The sequence below is a fragment of the Corapipo altera genome, unplaced genomic scaffold (assembly GCF_003945725.1).
Source record: "Corapipo altera isolate COAL_440 unplaced genomic scaffold, ASM394572v1 260, whole genome shotgun sequence".
NCBI lineage: Eukaryota > Metazoa > Chordata > Aves > Passeriformes > Pipridae > Corapipo > Corapipo altera.
The window spans coordinates 1-18,053 of record NW_020885192.1 but is presented as its reverse complement, the minus strand read 5'-3'; the positions used below and the strand labels follow the sequence as shown (position 1 = coordinate 18,053).

General features: G+C 63.8%; 1 protein-coding gene across 1 annotated transcript; it reads left to right on the top strand.

The window, feature by feature from the left end:
- Positions 1-9,812: 9,812 nt before the first annotated feature.
- On the top strand, positions 9,813-18,013 carry SP2 (Sp2 transcription factor; the record flags this gene model as incomplete). The annotated part of the gene is made up of 5 exons (XM_027631245.1): positions 9,813-11,683; positions 12,558-13,571; positions 14,293-14,590; positions 16,398-16,572; positions 17,806-18,013. Coding segments are annotated over exons 1-5 (1,758 nt in total), but the record flags the coding sequence as incomplete, so codon positions are not given.
- Between the last annotated feature and the right edge of the window lie 40 nt (positions 18,014-18,053).

The following is an 18,053-nucleotide window of genomic DNA, read 5'->3' as shown; positions in this document are numbered from 1 at the left end:
GGGTGGGAATTGGGGGGGGGGTCCAAAATCCCCCTGACAGAACCCATCTTTACCTGTGGGGACTCAGCCTCGAGCTGGTGCTGGGATGAGCCCCCTGGGGTGGCAACCTGAGCAGGTTTTTGGGGTCCTGCTCCCCAGTTGGAGCTCAGCTCTGCCCACCCCAACCCTGGGGACCATCCTGGGGTTGTCAGGAGAGGGTTGGCACCAAGAGGGTCCATCACTTCCACCCACAGAAGTCCCCAGCAGGGTTCTGAGCCCCCCCAGCCCTCTGCTCCCTTTGGGTGCAGAATTGGGGTCAAATCCACAAAACCCCATGGTGACAGCCTGTCATAGAGCTTTGGGGTGGCAGCTGGAAGGCACAGGGGCCCCCCAGGGTCTGGGGACACAGGGGACACGGCAGGGATGTCTCCCAGCCCCCCAGCCACGATGGGAGGGGAAGGGACCTTCTGTGGGGTCCCGGGGAGGTCCCCTTGACACAGCTCCAGCACGGCCACTCCACGGCTCCCCCGACCCCACTCCCAGCAGTCCCCCTCGGCTCAGGGGTCCCTCCAAGCCCCCCAGTGCAGCCCCACCCCGACCAGTCGCACCATCCCCACCTCCCCCACCCCCCTCCCAGCTCCAAAACCAGCGACCGAGGACCACTACTGGGATGGGGAAGGGGGGAAAGCACTGGGAGCACCCCCCCGCCACGGGCCTGCCCCAGCCACGCTCGGAGCCTTCCCGGGACGTTTTTCCATGCGGGAAGGATGACAAAAATCCCCAGGGGGGGGCCCCCAGCGTCCTTCCTCCCTCCCTCCCTCCCTCCCTCCCTGGCGGGGCCCGACGACGCGCTGGCCATTTCACCGCAGGGAAACTGAGGCAGCGGCGGGTGAAGCGTCCCGTGAGTCACGGCCCGGGCTGGGCACAGGCGGCCCGGCCCGTCTCCCAGCCCCGCCGGTGCCTCGCCCCGCGGCGGGGCCGGGCGGGCGCCGCTGCCCCCCAGCACCGGGAGCCCCGACGGGTGGGCCGGGGGCGGCGGCGGTGGGTTTCCGGGGGCATATCGCGGGTTTGGGGGCGTGCCGGGGGTTCGGGGGGGGCCGGGGATTCGGGGGGATGCCGCGGGTTCGGGGTGTTCCCCACTCCCTGCCCAGCCCGCAGCAACGCGTCCCGGAGCCGCAGCGAAACTCCCCGGGATTTTTTTTTTTTTGGAGGGAAACGGTGGCGGCGCGGGGGGGTCCAGCCTGTCCAGCCCCCAGAATCTCACCCGCGCACCCACCACGGCTCGGCACCGGCGCGGGGTCCCTGCGGGGCCGGTGGGGGCTCGGCCCAACGGGAGGGGGTCTCTGTCCCATGGGAAGGGGTTTCAATCCCACGGGAGGGGGTCTCAGCCCCACGGGAGGGGGTCTCAGCCCCACGGGAGGGGCCGTCGCGCTGTAAATTGGAGCGGGGGGGACAGACACATCGGGGCGTCCCGGGAGGCGGCGGGGCCGGCAGCCCCGGGGCTCGGTGGCCACTGGACGCGGCGTTTCGGCGAGCAGAGACTTGCCGGGGCCGGAGCGGGCGGCCCGTTCCCAGCCGTCGGTCAGGGGTAGCCGGGACCCTCCCGGGGGGTCCCGTCGGGGATCCCCCGCGGTCCCGGGGGTACCTACGGGTCTAGCGGCGGCAGCGAGGTCCCGGTGGGTCCGTCCTCATCGGCGTGGCGTGGGCGCTGCTTCCCGAGGGGACCCCGAGGGACCCGCGCGGCTCCCCAGGGACGGGGCACCCACTGGGCCGGGCGAGCAGGAATGGCCGGGTCCCAGCCCGGCCGCCGGCTCTTCCCTCCGCCCCCCCGCCCAGCTCCACCCCCGGCCCCGGTGATTTTAACCCTTGGAGGCAGAGCCCCAGCCCCGCCGCTTGACAGGAGCCGGCTCCGGTCCCAGGATCCGGCGGATGAAAGCGGAGGGAGGGGACGGGAAGTTCGCAGCAGACACCGCAAACAGGGGGGTAATTAAAGAAGAAAGAAACAACCGCCTCCCTCCCGCGCCCGTGGCCGCCTCCTCCTGCCACCCCCCCGCCACCCCGGGGACCCCCGGGCACCCCTCCTGTCCTCCCGCCCGGGGGTGACACACAGACGTGCCCCACCTTCCTCCTGCCACCCCTCCCGGGGTCCCCCCGTCTGTCTCCCCACTCCGGGGGTGTCGCACCGAGGTGACCGCTGCTCCTGCCCCCCAGAGATGTCACCTGTCCCCGTGGGGGGCTCAGTGCACCCCCGTTGTGGCTCAGCCCTGTGCCATGGGATAAATGGGACGGGGACGGACACAGGGGACAAGTTTTGGGGCCGGAGCTGGACCCGCGGCAGGAGGGAGTGGGATGATCGTTGTAGGACCCACCACGACCCAAATGGGATTTGGGGCACCCCCAAAGGGCCCGGGAGGTGCCGGGCTACCCCATCCCTGCTCAGCAGTGGGTGTGCAACCCTCCCCGTCCCCCGTGTCCCCCCCGAGGCTGCCGAGAAACCCCGGGACTGCCGGGTGACAACACCAGTGGAGCCACTTAATCACCGGCGCGTCGTGTCCCCATTTCCACCGCCAAACCCCCGGGGCCTGGCTGGGGGTGGCCACAGCCGCGCGGGGACCCTCGGTGGAAGCCCCCCCTGCCCCGAATCCCACGGGAAAAGGCTCCGGTGCCTCTCCAGAGCCGGGACCGGGCCGGCAGCGCCGCGATCCCGGCGTGCCCACACCTCCCGGCGAGCCTGCCAAGCGCCCGGCCGGGCGGAGGGTGCAGGGAACTCCTTCGCCCCGGGGAAAACTCTCCTGGTTTTCATCATCCCAGGGAATGGCTCCACCGCCGCCGCCGCCACCAAAACGCGGCCGCCCGTGGGGTGAGCGTGGCACCACGGCCTGGCTGGGGCAGGAACGGGGATGGAGCTCCTGGGATGGGGACACCGGGATGGGGACACTGGGATGGGAAACCCAGGGTGGAGACATTGGGATGGGGACCCCTGGAATGGGGGCACTGGGATGGGAAGCCTGGGTTGGGGACATTGGGATGCAGAGCCCTGGAATGGGGACACTGAGATGGGAAGCCCGGGTTGGGGACACTGGGATGAGGACACTGGGGTAGGGACCCCGGGGATGGGGATCCTAGGGTTGGGGACACTGGGATTGGGACCCCAGGGTGGGAGCAGTGGGATGGGGGCACTGGGATGGGGATTCTTGGATGTGAAGGGGCAGGACAAGCAGTTGAGGGGGTTTGGCAGGGCAGAGATGGGGGGAACACACACAAGTGCTCTGTGGGGCACAGGGGGGGATGGGGGAATGTGGGGGGACCCCAACCCTCAGGGTCTCGCTGCCTCTCCTCCCCTTCTGCCTGCCTGGGAGGATCCAGGGGCCATTCCTGGGGCTCCAGAGGAAGGGGGACCCCCAAGTGTTATTGGGGCCGGGGTGGTGGCCCTGGGCTCCCTGGATGCCCCCCTGGTTGCCAGACTGTGGCCACCAGCGGCTCTCTGGGGCTGGCAGCAGGGACCCCATGGTGGCAATGCTGTCCCAGGTGTCCCCCAGCCTCCAGCTCCCTCACAGCCACCAGAAACAACCTTTCCTTCCCTGTTCCCTTCACTGTGCATCGTGCACCTCTGGCACGTCCCCTGTCCCTTCCCTTTGGGGTCTCCTCCCAGTCTCCCCAGTGCTTCAGGGACTGGGCTGGCGGGAGGGAGACGTGTCCCTGCCCGGGGATCCCAGCTGCTGGATGGCTCCTATCCCAGCTGTTCCCAGCGTGGCTCCTCTCCAGGGAGGGATGTGGGACACACACAGTGTGTCTCCTGCAGGGACAGGGATCTGGGAAGGCCCCGACTCCCCTCATCCCACTGGCACCAGACCCCAATTCCCCCCCCCAGACCTGCCAGACCCCTCCCAAAACACCCCGCAGGAGATGCTGGGATGTGTCCAGGGGACAGTGGCTGGATGGGGCAGTGGCTCAGGGTTGTGGGGACTGGGGAGGAGGGAGGGATTTGGGGGGGCCGGGAGTCTGGGGGGGGGGCTCCTGGAACCCCCTGAGCAGGGCTGGAGCCTCGGCTGGGACCACAAACGGGGAGGGAATTGCGGTGATGCCGGAGCATTCCAGGGGGGATCTCCTCTGTCTGCAACCCTGAGCCGTGCCTTGAAATTACAACTAATTACAGAGCTCATTTGCATAAATTATAAGGCAAGAGGCAAACGCCTCCAACCCCTCGCAGTGATCAGGCAGCAGGAACCGCTCCGGGAAGGGATGGGGAGGGACCGAGGGGTGACTGGGGGGGGGTTCTGGGTCCTGCCGGAGCCGGGGTGGGGGCAGGAGGGGTCGGTGCTCCCCAAAAACGCAGCGGGACCCCGTGTGCAGATGGGCACGAGGCAGCAGCGACCCCCCCTACCCCCCCAGAGCTGCCCTCGGAGCTGGGCACAGCCCGGTCCTGCCCGGGGGAGGGGGGACAGGACCCTCGATGTGCCCCGTGGGTGATGGACGGGGGTGGGAAGGGCTGGCACGGGGCAGGGACGGTGCCGGATTGGGGTTGAGGACACCCCTGTCCCCAGGGAAATAGGGGTGGGGGATGAAGGGAGAGACAAAGAGATGGAGGGAGAGAGGGATGGAGGGAGAGAGGAGAAGAGTCACCTCCCGGTCCTCCCAGGAGCAGGGGGATGGAGGGATGGAAGAGCAGGGATGTCCCCCCCAAGCTCCAGGGGGACAGAGGGACACCTGAGCCCCCTCCCAGCCCTGGGGGCCGAGCACTTCAAACGCTCCCGGCTCCGGAAAGGGCGGTAATTTCCTGCTCTGCCATAAAACAAATTGGGGGGGGGATCGGAGGGAGGAGGAGCGGGGTCGGGGCATGTCCGTGCAGGGGCGGGGGACGGGGGGGTGTCACATCCACGCGTGTGACCCCCCCGGTGCCCCGCGTGCCTGTGAGCACGTCCCTGTGCACCCCCCGCACCCGTGGGTGGGTGCTGATCTCGGGGTGCCCCGGGGGGGTAACCCCGGGGGGGTCTGCAGCGGGTGCCACGGGGCTGCGCCGTCTGGGTCGCCCCGTCCCGAGGGGACACCCCCGGGGGCGGCCGCGGGGCCTCAGACGGGGAGAGACACTCCGGGATCCTCCCCGGAGGTTTTGGGGGAGGCCCCCCCACACCCAGACGGCCCCGAGGGGGTGACGCTGGGGTGATGTTGAACCCCCCCCGAGGTGCTGGCGGGAGCCTGAGGGGGACCCCGAGACTGCTGGGGGTGGCACGGTGGGCACGGTGCCAGGTGGGTCAGGGACGGTGGTGGCACTGGGTGGTCACAGCCCTCGTGGGGTGGTCACAGTCCCCACGGGGATGTCACAGTGACCGTGGGGTGATCACATCCCCACAGGGGTTTCACAGCCCCCATGGGGTGGTCACAGCTCCCATGGGGGTGTCACATCTCCCACAGGGTGATCACAGTCCCCATGGGGGGGGTCACAGCCCCCTTTGGGGTGTCACAGCCCCCTTTGGGGTGTCACAGACTCCACCGGGTGGTCACAGCCCCATGGGGTGGTTCACAGCCCCCTTTGGGGTGTCACAGACTCCATTGGGTGGTCACAGCCCCATGGGGTGGTCACAGCCCCCTTTGGGGTGTCACAGACTCCACTGGGTGACCGCAGTCCCAAGGGATGTCCCCATGGGGTGGCCATAGTACCATGGGGTGGTCACAGCCCCTTTTTGGGGTGTCACAACCCCCACGGGGTGACCCCACTCCCCAGGGGGGTGTCACACTCGCCCTGGGGTGCTCCCAGTAAACGGTGGGACACAACCCTATCCCTGTCCCCAAGCTGTGCCATCACGGGGACAAGGACCCAGCCCAGTGCCAGCCGTGGTGTCCCGGGGAACGGCTGGCACCCCTGGGAATGGCTGGCACCCCTGGGAATGGCTGGCACCCCCGGGAACAGCCGGCACCCCTGGGAACAGCGGGCACGGCGCTGCCCACCTGCTCCCCGAGGACAAGGGCACCTGCCTGCCTGGCAGAGATTCCTATCGGGATTATCGCGATGGGATTCCCGTGCCCGCAGTGCGTGCCAAGTCACGGCGTGCCCGGAGGGAGCAGTTTCCTCACGGGGAGCAGGAATTACTGTCGGGACTCGACCTCTCCGCGACGCGGCGACGGAGCTGCCGGCTCGGAGCGGGGTTAAATGGGAGCCTTAATTTGGGGTTTAATTAGTCCCGTGTTAATCTCGCCGCCGTATCTGCTCCCGGCCGGCCCGGCTGTCAGTCAGGGCATGGGGAAACCTGCCTGGCACGGCGCGGGGAGCGCCCGGCAGAGCGCCCGCCCGGGATGGGGCACGTGGAGGCAGCGGGAATGGGGGCGTGGGGATGGAGCGGGGACGGGCACAGGGACACGCGGCTGCAGCAGGGAGGGGACACCGGGGACAGCTCTGGGGACAGGGACGTGGCCGCACCGGGAATGGGGCACAGGGATGTGGTGGGGATGGGGAGCGTGGATGCAGATGGAACGGGGATGTGGGGATGGATCGGGGATGGGGACAGGGACACCGGGCTGCACTGGGGACGTGCAGGCACATCGAGGACAATTCCTGGCCGAATTGGGGACAGGGACACATGGTGGCACCAGAAACAGGGATTTGTGGCCGCGCTGGGAACGGGCACATGGATGCAGCGGGAAGGGGGATGTGGGGTCGCATCAGGGACAGGGAAAGGGACAGGGACAGGGACACGGGGCTGTGCTGGGAACGGGAACACGGGTGCAGAAGGAATTGGGGCATGTGGATGCACTGGGGACAGGGACACCGGGCTGCACCAGGGACACACGGTGGGACTGGGAACATGTGGTGGCTCCAGGGACAGGGAACTGGGCTGGGAAGGGTGAAGGGCACAGGGCCAGGCTGGCAGCGAGGAGATGCTGCAATTCCCGTCACTGAGCGTGGGCTCAGGCACAAATCCCACTGGCACAGGGCACGGGGTGGGTGGCAGGGGGCTGGGGACAGGGAGAACAGGGCTGGGGACTGCAGGGGGTGGCGTGTCCTCACCCCCTGTCACAGCTCTGGGTCCTCCAGGTGAAGCCTGAGCAGGGTCCTCACTGTGTGTCCCCATCCCAGCCTTGCTGTGCCAACCTGCCTGTCCCCCTCTCACTGCACAGACCCTTGTCCCTGTGTCCCTGTGTCCCTGTGTCCCCATTTCCTTGTGTCCCTGTGTGTGTCCCTGTGTCCCATGTTCCCATCTCAGCCTTGCTGTGCCAACCTGTGCATCCCTGTCCCACTCTCACTGCACAGACCCTTGCCCTTGTGTCCCTATATCCCTATATCCCTATATCCCTATATCCCTATATCCCTATATTCCTATATCCCTGGGTGTGTCCCTGTGTCCCTCTCCCAGCCTTGCTGTGCCATCCTGTGCGTCCCTGCTTGGAAGGTGGCACTGCCACATGGGATGTCCCCTCACAGCCTGAGTTGAGCTTTTGGGGTCCCCCTTGTCCCCTGCTCGGTGTCCCCTGGCTCAGTGCCCCGTGGGGTGCCCCCTGGCAGCGCTGGGGTCCCGCTCTGGGGTGCAGGGACACATTTGGGGTGCGGGGCAGGTGGCATGGGCACATCCCACACGAGGCCATCCCCGTGTCCCTGGTGACACCTGTGGAGCTTCCCGTGGCTTTTCCAAGCGTGACCAGAGCCAGAGCCCATCCCAGGGGTGCCCAAGTGTGTCCCCCACCCCTGGGGACCCCCCCAACCCCACCCCTTCCTTCCACCCCAGGATGGAACCCGGGGGGCGAGGGGGGCTCTGCCCAACCCCAACCCCCCCAGCTGCACCCTGGGGGACCCCCGGGTGGGTTTGGGGGTGCCGGGGCGGCGGTGCCAGGCGGTGAGTAAGCAGAGAGGGAGGGAGGGAGGGAGGGAGGGGGGTAATTAAAGGGAGGCGCTCCCGCCGCAGCAGGTTCCCACAAATGGGAGGCCCCGCGGCCACAGACACGGCACAACAAAGCACCGGGCAATTATTTGGCTCCACTGGGAGCTGCTGGTCCCGTGGGGGGGACTGGAGAGCCAGCTGGGCACCCCCCGGGCTGGCAGCGCTGGCACCGGGGCAGGGGGCTCGTGGGGTGGTTGGGAGGACACCCCTCGGGAGGGTTTGTGGGGTGAGGGGTGGGGGACACTGGGATGTGGGGAGGGATGTGGCGGTGGGAGGGAGGAGGGTGGGGTGGGCACCCTTGACCCCCCTCTGGCACCCTGAACCCCCCCACCGAGCACCCCAACCTCTACAAGGGGGCCGGGGACCCCCAACCCCTCTGGCACCCTGAGCCCTACAAGGGGATTGAACACACCAATATCCTCCAAGAACCCCGAACCCCCTGAGCACCCCAATCTTTGTGAGGGGACCCTGAACGCCCCCTGAGCACCCTGAACCCCCCCCGAGCACCCCAACCTCTCTAAGGGGGCTGGGGACCCCCAATCCCTCTGAGCATCCTGAGCCCTGAAGGGGATTGAACACCCCTGACCCCCCCCCCAATCTTTGTGAGGGGAGGGGGGACCCTAAACCCCCTGAGCATCCCAGTCTTTACTGGGGGACTGGGGACCCCCAACTCCTCTGGCAGTCTGATCCCTGAAAGGGATTGAACACCCCAAAACCCTCCAAGAACCCCAACCCCCCTGAACACCCCAATCTTTGTGATTGGACCCCCACTGGGGGGAAGTTGGGGGTCCTTCAGGAGCCACCGCTGGGCGCCACCAAATTGGGGACCATCCGGACCCCCCTCAAATCCTCCGAGGGGTCAGTGATGAGTGAGGGGGTCCCAAGGGGTCTGTGATGGGGCCTGGGGGTGCCCCCAGGGATCGGTGATGGGAGGAAAGGGGGGAGAGGGGGGCCCAGGCCCCCCCCGGGGGTTCCCCGGGACTCCCCCCCACTCTCGGGGGGACTCCGTGACGTCATCAGCCCCAAACGGCTCGCCCCCCGCCTTTCACCAATCACAAGCGTGGCTCGGCATAACCGCGCCTCCCATTGCCTAATCTGCCTGTCAATCAAAGTGCCTATAGCCAATCGCGAGGTGCGTTTTGGTCAGGTCCCGCCCGCGAGGAAGTTGCGACCCCCCCCCGCCCGCTGTCACTCAATCAGCGGACGCGCACAGCCTGGCCTCGCGTCTATTGGCTCTGAATGCTGTCAATCAAAGATCCGCCCTTCCATTGGCTTCCCGAGTCCGTCTGTCACCCCGGCGTTCCGCTTTCCATTGCACGGCGGAGCTGCCTATCAACCAGCGACCCTTAGCGGATTGGCCGTCCGTCCTCCATCTCTCCACCGATTGGCCAGCGCGGCAGCGAGCCGGGCGGGGATTGGCTACGATGCCGAGGAGGGGCGGGGCGCGCAGGGCGGTGCCCGGAGGACGAAGATGGCGCCGTGAGCGGGTCGGAGCCGCCGCCGCCCCCCCCGGTCAGTGCGGGCCGAGCGGGGCCGGGGGGCGGCCGGGGCGGGGGCTGCGGGGCCGGGCACCCCTCGGTGGCTCCCACGGCCCGCCCGGATCGAGCCCCCGGCCGGGAGGGCCGCGCTTCCGGCGCCGTTGGCCCGGTCGGGGGCGGGCCCGGGCCCTCGGACCCGCCTCCCCCGGGACCCGCCGGGAGGGGCCGTAGGGGGGCCCGGGGTAGGGAGGGGGGTCTGTGGGGTCGTGGGGGGTCACCTGGGGGTGGGAGGGGTCAGGTCTGGGGGTCTCCGGGCCGAGGATGCCCGGGATGCTCTGAGGGTCCCCGGGGATGGGGGGTGGCTCTACCCGGGATGCTCTGAGGGTCCCCGGGGATGGGGGGTGGCTCTGCCCGGGATGCTCTGAGGGGCCCCGGGGGTGAGGGGGGGCTGCCGGGGGGGTGCGGGGGGCTTTGTCGATGGGGGGGGTCAGGTCTGGGTTTAGGGGGGGGGATTCATCCCCCTGGTGGGATTTGGGCAGGTTCCCAAGGTGGGATTTATCCCCATGGGGGGATTTGGGCAGGTTCCCAGGATTTAAACCAAGCCCCTCCCAAATCCCGGATTGTTCCAAGATTTCCTGCCGTTGAGATGTAAATCCGCAGGTGCTTGAGCCGCTCTGGGCTCTGAGTGCCCATTTTTCCCTGGTTTTCCCTGGCAAACAAACGGAGCTGCTCCTCTTGGATTCGTTTGTCCCGTATCTGTGTTTGGATCCAGAATCCCCGGGGTTTTTTTTTGGGGGGGGGGGAGAGTTGCTGAGTTTTCCATGGATTTTTAGGGGGCTCTGATTCACCTGGAGTCCAATACAAGTGAGGCACACACGGGGGGGATCCCACTGGATCTTATTCCTCTTTATTTGTCCAGGATAATGGGATCTGTCCCAGGCTGTGTCTCTGCCCTGCTTTGCAGTCAGGGCTGTTAATCCCCAGCTCGGCCCTAATCCTGCTCAAAGGGAGGGTGCAGCCCTGCAAATTCCCATCTTTTCGGGGAAGAAAGCTCCAGGTTTTCCAGGAAAAACATTCCCTTTCATCCCAGGCCAGTGCTGGGCACCAATTCCATCATTCCCAGGAGGCTGCAAGGGAATGGGAATTCCTTTGCCAAGGAATGAGGCGACTTATTCCCAATTCCCAGGCCATTCCAGGACCCTGGGACTCCCACCTGGCTCTTCCCAGGGATTTATGTGCTGTGGGAGAGCCTGGAAGGGAGCCTTGGACCTGGTGCTGGCCCAGGGAAGGCTCCACATTCCCAGGGGGGGAAGGAGTGTCCTGGGATATCCCAGGGATGTGGTGGGAGCTGGGGGGTCTCCCCTGTGGTTTCCTTGGAATTCAGGCTGCCTGTGACACTGAGGGGGTGTGGTGGGGGTAAATCCCAGCAGGCTTCCCAGGGATCCACAGCTTTTTTCCAGGAGCCTTGGCTGCTCCTCCATCCCTGGACATCCAAACATCCCTGTTACCCCATTCCTCTGGACATCCAAAATCTCCATAAATACCACAAGGCTGCATTTGAGATGCCCTGAGTGATCCCAAAGCATCTGTATCCCTCAACTTCCCTGTTTGGAGTCAGGATGTTGCCAGCAATGGGAATAAAGATCGTTCAAGCTCAGACATGTCCTCCCTGGCGCCTGATCCAGGGAATTTTTTCTGGAGCAGCTGCCGGATGGGGAATTCACCAAGGGAAATGTCAAAGCTGAGATGTCTTCAAATCCAGAACAAAAGCTTCAGCAAGTTTGTGAGGATTTAGGGGCCTCTTTCCCTTGGTTTAAACCTATAAATGTTAAAAAAACCATGAATCTTTCCCAAAAACTCTTGTCCTTTTGGGATTCCCAGAGTTGGAAAAACAGGCAGCAAGGGGTGGAAACGGGGAGATTTTGGCTCTGTGGGCACAAACCTGCTTCTGCTTTGAAGGGTCCCCTTTTTTTGGGGTGGGGTGGGGGGGCTCTGTCAGCCCAGGGAGGGGCTGTGGCTTCAGGAATGGGGTGCAGGAAAACGAGGGTGTGGAAAACGAGGGAATGCTGCCTGGGAATTCCCTGGGCTGGCAAACAGGGCGTGGGGAGGTGGTGACGCGTTTCTGCAGCCCCTTTGTCACCCCCCTGCCATCCTCCGAAGGACTGGGTGAGGTGGGTGGCACAGGGAGAAAGGGAGAGGGGTACCAGGAGGATCCCGTGGGATTGGGGGGTCTTGGAATGGGCTCCCTGGGCTGATCCATGTGCTCTCTCTCCTGGCAGCTCCAGGGCCAGCATGGCTGCGACCGCCGCCGTCAGCCCCAGCGAGTACCTGCAGCCGGCTGCCTCCGGCACCCAGGTGGGTCCAGGGCAGCCTGGGACACAGGGAAGTGGCCTGGGATGCGGGAGGAACCAGGAATAGCCACTGGGGATGTGGCAGGAGAAGGGTTGGTGGCAGGACAGGCTGGGGAGCCACATTCGGGGCTTCTTCCCACTCACGACAGCAGCTCTTCCACAGGGTTGTCCCAGGGCTTGTTCTCAATCCCAACACTCTTCCAGAGGGTTTTCCCAGGGCTTGTTCCCAATCCCAACACCAGCCCTTCCACAGGGTTGTCCCAGGGTTTGTTCTCAATCCCAACACTCTTCCACAGAGTTGTCCCAGGGCTTGTTCCCAATCCCAACACTCTTCCACAGGGTTGTCCCATGGCTTGTTCTCAATCCCAACACCAGCTCTTCCACAGGGTTGTCCCAGGGCTTGTTCTCAATCCCAACACTCTTCCAGAGGATTGTCCCAGGGCTTGTTCCCAATCCCAACACCAGCCTTTCCACAGAGTTGTCCCGGGGCTTGTTCCCAGTCCCAACACTCTTCCAGAGGGTTGTTCCAGGGCTTGTTCCCACTCCCAACACCAGCCCTTCCTCCTCCTTTCTCACTGTTTCCCTTTGGGGTCTCCCAGGTCCATACCACAAGGAATGGAATTCAGGCTGAAGGGCTGTGATGGGGTAAATCCCAACGGGCTTCCCGGGTATCCACAGCTTTTCCCAGGTATCCCCAGCTCTGTAGTGGCCTTAGGGACACAGGGATGTGATTTAAAGGCTCAGGCTGTGACGAGGGGCAGCTAAAGGGTAATTAACCACTTCCCTTAACGAGGGGGGTCTCAGCTTGGGCTGGGCTGGATTTTTGGGTGTTTGCTACAACTTCCCATCCCTAACTTCCCTGTTTTTCCTGTCCCCAGGACTCCCAGCCCTCTCCCCTGGCCCTCCTGGCAGCCACATGTAGCAAGATCGGCCCCCCCGCCGTGGAAGCCGCCGTGACCCCCCCGGCTCCCCCCCAGCCCACACCCCGAAAGCTGGTGCCCATCAAACCCGCCCCGCTGCCCCTGGGCTCCGCCAAGAGCAGCATCGGCATCCTGTCCTCCAAAGGGAACCTCTTCCAGATCCAGGGCTCCCAGGTGGGCACCTCCTACCCGGGGGGGCAGCTGGTTTTCGCCATCCAGAACCCGGCCGTGCTCAACAAGGGCTCCCGCTCGTCTTCTTCGTCCTCCTCCTCCTCTTCCTCCTCCTCCTCCAACATCCAGTACCAGGCGGTGCCCGGCGGGGCACAGACCATCCAGGTGCAGCCCAACCTCGCCAACCAGATCCAGATCATCCCAGGCACCAACCAGGCCATCCTCACCCCTTCCTCCTCCTCCTCCTCCTCCTCCTCCTCTTCCTCTTCCTCCTCCTCCTCCTCCTCTCACAAGCCCGTGCCCATCAAACCCGCCCCGGCGCAGAAGGCGGGAGCGTCGCCGGGCGCGGGCAGCGTGGTCAAGTTACCCGGCGGCGGCAACGTGACTCTGACCTTGGCCAGCAACAGCCTGGTGGGCCCCGAGCAGGGTGGCCAGGCCCAGCTGCTCACGGACAGCCCTTCCAAAGCGGGCAAAAAGCCCCGGAAGAAGGCGGCGTCTCCCGCCCAACCCGCCGCCGCCGTGGCCGTGGCCGAGCAGGTGGAGACGGTGCTGATCGAGACGACGGCGGAGAACATCATCCAGGCCGGCAACAACCTGCTGATCGTGCAGAGCCCCGGCGCGGGGCAGCCGGCCGTGGTGCAGCAGGTGCAGGTGGTGCAGCCCAAGCAGGAGTCCCAGGTGGTGCAGATCCCACAGCAGGCCCTGCGCGTGGTCCAGGCGGCCTCGGCCACGCTGCCCACCGTGCCCCAGAAAGCCTCCCAGAACTTCCAGATCCAGGCGGCGGAGCCCACGCCCACCCAGGTACCACCTCCCCAGGTGCCAGGCTCCACCTGGGCCTTGCTCACTCCCACCCAGGTACCACCTCCCCAGGTGCCAGGCTCCACCTGGGCCTTGCCCACGCCCACCCAGGTACCACCTCCCCAGGTGCCAGGCTCCACCTGGGCCTTCTCAGCCTCAGCCAGGGTTTGGGAGCTGAAGGGTTTTGAAGAAGGAACTTGAAGGGGTTTGGGGAGAGTTTTGAAGGAGGAGGAACCGAAGGGTTTTGGGAAGGTTTTGAAGGAGGAACTGAAGGGTTTTGAAGGAGGAACTGAAGGGGTTTTGGGAGGGTTTTGAAGGAGGAAGAACCAAAGGGTTTTGGGCAGGTTTTGAAGGAGGAACTGAAAGATTTTGGGCTCATTCCTGGAAGTGTCCCAAGCCAGATTGGACAGGGCTTGGAGCAACCTGGGCTAGTGGAAGGTGTCCCTGCCCATGGCAGGGGGGTGAAAGTGGATGAACTTTAATATCCCTTCCAACTCAGAGAAGTTTTGGCTGCCCCATCCCTGGAAGTGTCCAAGGCTGGGTTGGATGGAGCTCTGAGCAACCTAATGGAAGGTGTCCCTGGGTGGGTGGAACTGGATGAGCTTTAAGATCCCTTCCAACCCAAACCATCCACAGTTCCATGATCCCTGGGGTGTGTGGGGGTGTGTTGGAAGGGGGAAGAGGAACCATTCCCGATCTCACCCCACTTCTCTGCCACTCTCAGGTCTACTTCAAAACCCCCTCAGGGGAGCTGCAGACCGTGGTGCTCCAGGAGGCCTCAGCCATGGCCGTGGCTCCGTCGGGATCATCCTGCAGCAGCCCCGTGTCCCGCAGCCCCGGCCCGGGGGGCTCCAGGAAACCCCAACCCCGCAAGGAGCGCCCGCTGCCCAAAATCGCCCCGGCCGGGGGCATCCTGAGCCTGAACGCTGCCCAGCTGGCAGCTGCTGCCCAGGCCATGCAGACCATCAACATCAACGGGGTGCAGGTCCAGGGCGTGCCCGTCACCATCACCAACGCCGGAGGTGGGCTGGGATCCGCCCCGGAGCGGGAATGGGGGGCACAGGGACACGTTGGGGGGGTGTGGGCACCTCCCCGAGCTGGGAATCCCCTCTTGGAGCAGATCCCGAGGCTGAGGGTCATCGCTGTGCCCTGGCAGCAGCTCCTGTGGCTCCCTGGGTGATTCCTGGCGTGGATTTTGGGTGGTCCCAAGCCCACCCTGGTCAGCTGGCTCGGGGAGGGGGGGTGGCAGAGGTGCAGGAACCATCAGAGGCTTCCCAGGAGCTCCATCCCCTCAAAGCTCTGCAGGGGGACACTGAGCTGTGCCCAGGCCCTTGAGGGGTCTTTCTTTTGAGGGGTCTTTCTTTTGAGGGGTCTTTCTTTTGAGGGGTCTTTTTTTGAATTTCTTTTTTTTTTAAGTGCCTTTTTTTTTTCGAGGTCTTTTTTTTGAGGAGTCTTGTTTTTGAGGTGTCTTTTTTTGAGTTTGTTTTTTTTTAAGTGCCTTTTTTTTTTTTGAGGTGTCTTTTTTTTTTTGGTGTGTGTTTTTTTTTTTTTTGGAGGTCTTTTTTTCCCTGGAGCACCAGGACCCATCCAGGCAGAGGGATTTGGTACCATGGGGTTATCCCTCCTGCAGCCTCCCCTGCTGTGGCTCACACTTCCAAATCCCAATCCCAGTGCTGGGACATCTCCCTCCATCCTCTGGGAGCTGCTGCTTTGGGCTCCAGCAGAGGGAATTCCCACAGCCCTGTGCTTCCAGCTCCACAGCAAGGGATCACCATTCCCAGGGATCTTCCCACCTCCTGGGATCTTCCTTGAGCCCAAACCAGCCAGACATGGCCCACGGAGAGCCCTGGTGATTCCAGGACAGCCTCTGTGTCCCTGCTCCTGCCACCAGCCCTTCCCAGGGAGCTGTGTCTGTGGGAAGTTCATCTCCTTCCCCAGCCAGCCAGACCTGCTGCCTGGGCCGTGGTTCCTGTGCCAGCAGCACCTCGGTTTGGCACGGGGAAGCTGTTCCTTCTTGCTCCACTAAAGCCCGTGTCAGCAGAAAACCCGGCCCGCTGTGGTTTCCTGCTCCACCTTTGGCCGCTGCTCCCCCGGGATTGGCTTCCAGGGGGGGGGTTTAATTGGAACAGGGGAGATGCCGTGGGCAGATGTGGAGGGGACTGGTAGGACCTGCTGGCTGTGGGTCTCAGCGAGGACATTCCCACCTCCAAAGTGCCACCAAAGAGCTGCTCCGACCCTCGGCTCGGCGCTGATACCCGGGAAGGAGCCCCAGCTCTGCCCGTGCTCTCCCCTCTCCGACATCACCCCTCTGCTTTGCTCTGCTGCCAAATCCCACTCCTCCTTTCCCTCCTGCTGCTCCTCCTCCTCCTCCTGCTGCCCTGGGAGCAGCGATCCCGCTTTGCTGACGCCGATCCCATCTTCTTCTTTCCAGCTCTCCGGGTGCCGCCTCCTCCTCCGCGAGCTCCGGGGCCTGAGGGCCCCTACCCCCACTGAGGGCCCCGGGGGTAAGTCCCGTTCTTTTGCTCAATATATTGCACGTTTTTTCAAAGTTTCTTTTTTTATTTCCTCCTCTGAGAGCCGAACAGTTTTTTTTCCTGGAAGGGTCCAACCAACCGAAAACTTTGAAAAACCGCACAGTATATTCAGGAAAAAGGGACTTACCCAGAGGGGAGGGGTGGTGGTGGTGGGGGGGTGTGGAGCTGTGCTGCATGTGGGGCGGGGTGGGATGAGTTTTGGGGGGGTCTTCCCTCCAGCCAGCCCTTGCAGAGGGGTTGGCAGAATCCAGGGAAGGAGCTTGGCTGGCTGCTGATCCCCCTTTTCCTCCCCCAGGGCAGCAGCAGCTGACGGTGCAGAACGTGTCCGGCAACAACCTGACCATCAGCGGGCTGAGCCCCACCCAGATCCAGCTCCAGATGGAGCAGGCGCTGTCTGGAGAGATCCAGCCCGGAGAGAAGAGGAGGAGGATGGCCTGTACCTGCCCCAACTGCAAGGATGGGGAGAAGAGGTGAGTGGGAAGCAGCACATCCCACGGGGACACCGCCCGCCCCCGAGCCCGGCCCCGGGTCACGAGCCAGGTGTTGAAATTATGATGGAATTATATAAAATTATTGCTCCTCTCAAATTGGGATGCAAACAAGACCCAGTGGCAAGAGTAGGGGTTTTATTTAACATTAAATGTGAGGCGGAGAAAGAGAGAGGGAGAAAGAAATAGGGAAAAAAAAAGGGAGGGGAAGAAAGAAAGAAAAGGGAGCGGCAGAGAGAGATGAGGGAGAAAATGTGTCACCCCTGTGGAACCTGCAGTGCCCTGGGGGTCTTCTGGTCTTCCTGGTGGTGAGGGTCCCACAAAACATGGAATGGAATGGAGATGGATTAATATAAATTCAGGGGATGGATTAATATAAATTCAGGGGATGGATTCATATCAGTTCAGGAGGTTCCAGGCACCTCCCCTGGGGGTGGGGGAGCTTTGCAATCTCTTGGGACAGGCTCTGGATTTGTTGCCTCACTTGGATTTGTTGCCTCACAGGTCCTCTGGTGGTGGGAGGCCTCAGGAATGAGTCTGGGGGTGCTTTGGGGGTCTTTGGTGGTTTATGAGCCCCTTCTGAGCTGCCCCTCACCTGAGTGTCTCCGGGGTCTTCCCAGAGTGGGGGGTTCACTCCTTTGGTTTGGATTTCTCCATCACACCCCCAAAACCCTTCTCCTCTGGTGGGAACTGTTTCCTGGTGGATAACAGCAGGTTCCTGGGGAATATTGGCAGATTGATTTCAGCAAACTACCCAGAAAAGGGAGAGGGATAAACATCTCCTACTCTCAGGGGGCACCTCTGGGTGGCCAGAGGCTTTTCCTTGTCACACCAACCGGGCTGGGGAAGAGGCTAAAACACTGCTGAACCAAACAATCCCTGGATTGAGGGTAAATAATCCCTAGATTTGGGAATGGCACCAGGCAGAGGCTCCCCCTGGGTTGCAGAGGTGGTACAACAACTCAAATCACGGGTACTGTTATTCCAGAATTAAAAGGGCCGAAGTTGTCCGAGGAGAAACAAAACGCTCCAAGTCTTGCTTTGCTCTCCTGGAAATGGGATGAGCTTGGGGATAACCAAGCTGAGACTTGGGATAATCAGACAACAGGCTTGGCTCAAGTTCCCCATGAGAGTTTAAACTCGAGTTTAGGGGCACTGGGGGCTGAGGTGCCTCGGCCTGGGGCGTCACCGACATTCCCTTCCCTCCCTCCGCAGGCCGGGGGATCCAGGGAAGAAGAAGCACATCTGCCACATCCCTGAGTGTGGCAGAACCTTCCGGAAGACGTCCCTGCTGAGGGCCCACGTGAGGCTGCACACGGGGGAGAGGCCCTTCGTGTGCAACTGGGTGTTCTGCGGGAAGCGCTTCACGCGCTCCGACGAGCTGCAGCGGCACGCGCGGACACACACGGGTGAGGGACCCAAACCCTGGGATAAACCCCCTGGGATACCCCTAAATCCTGGGA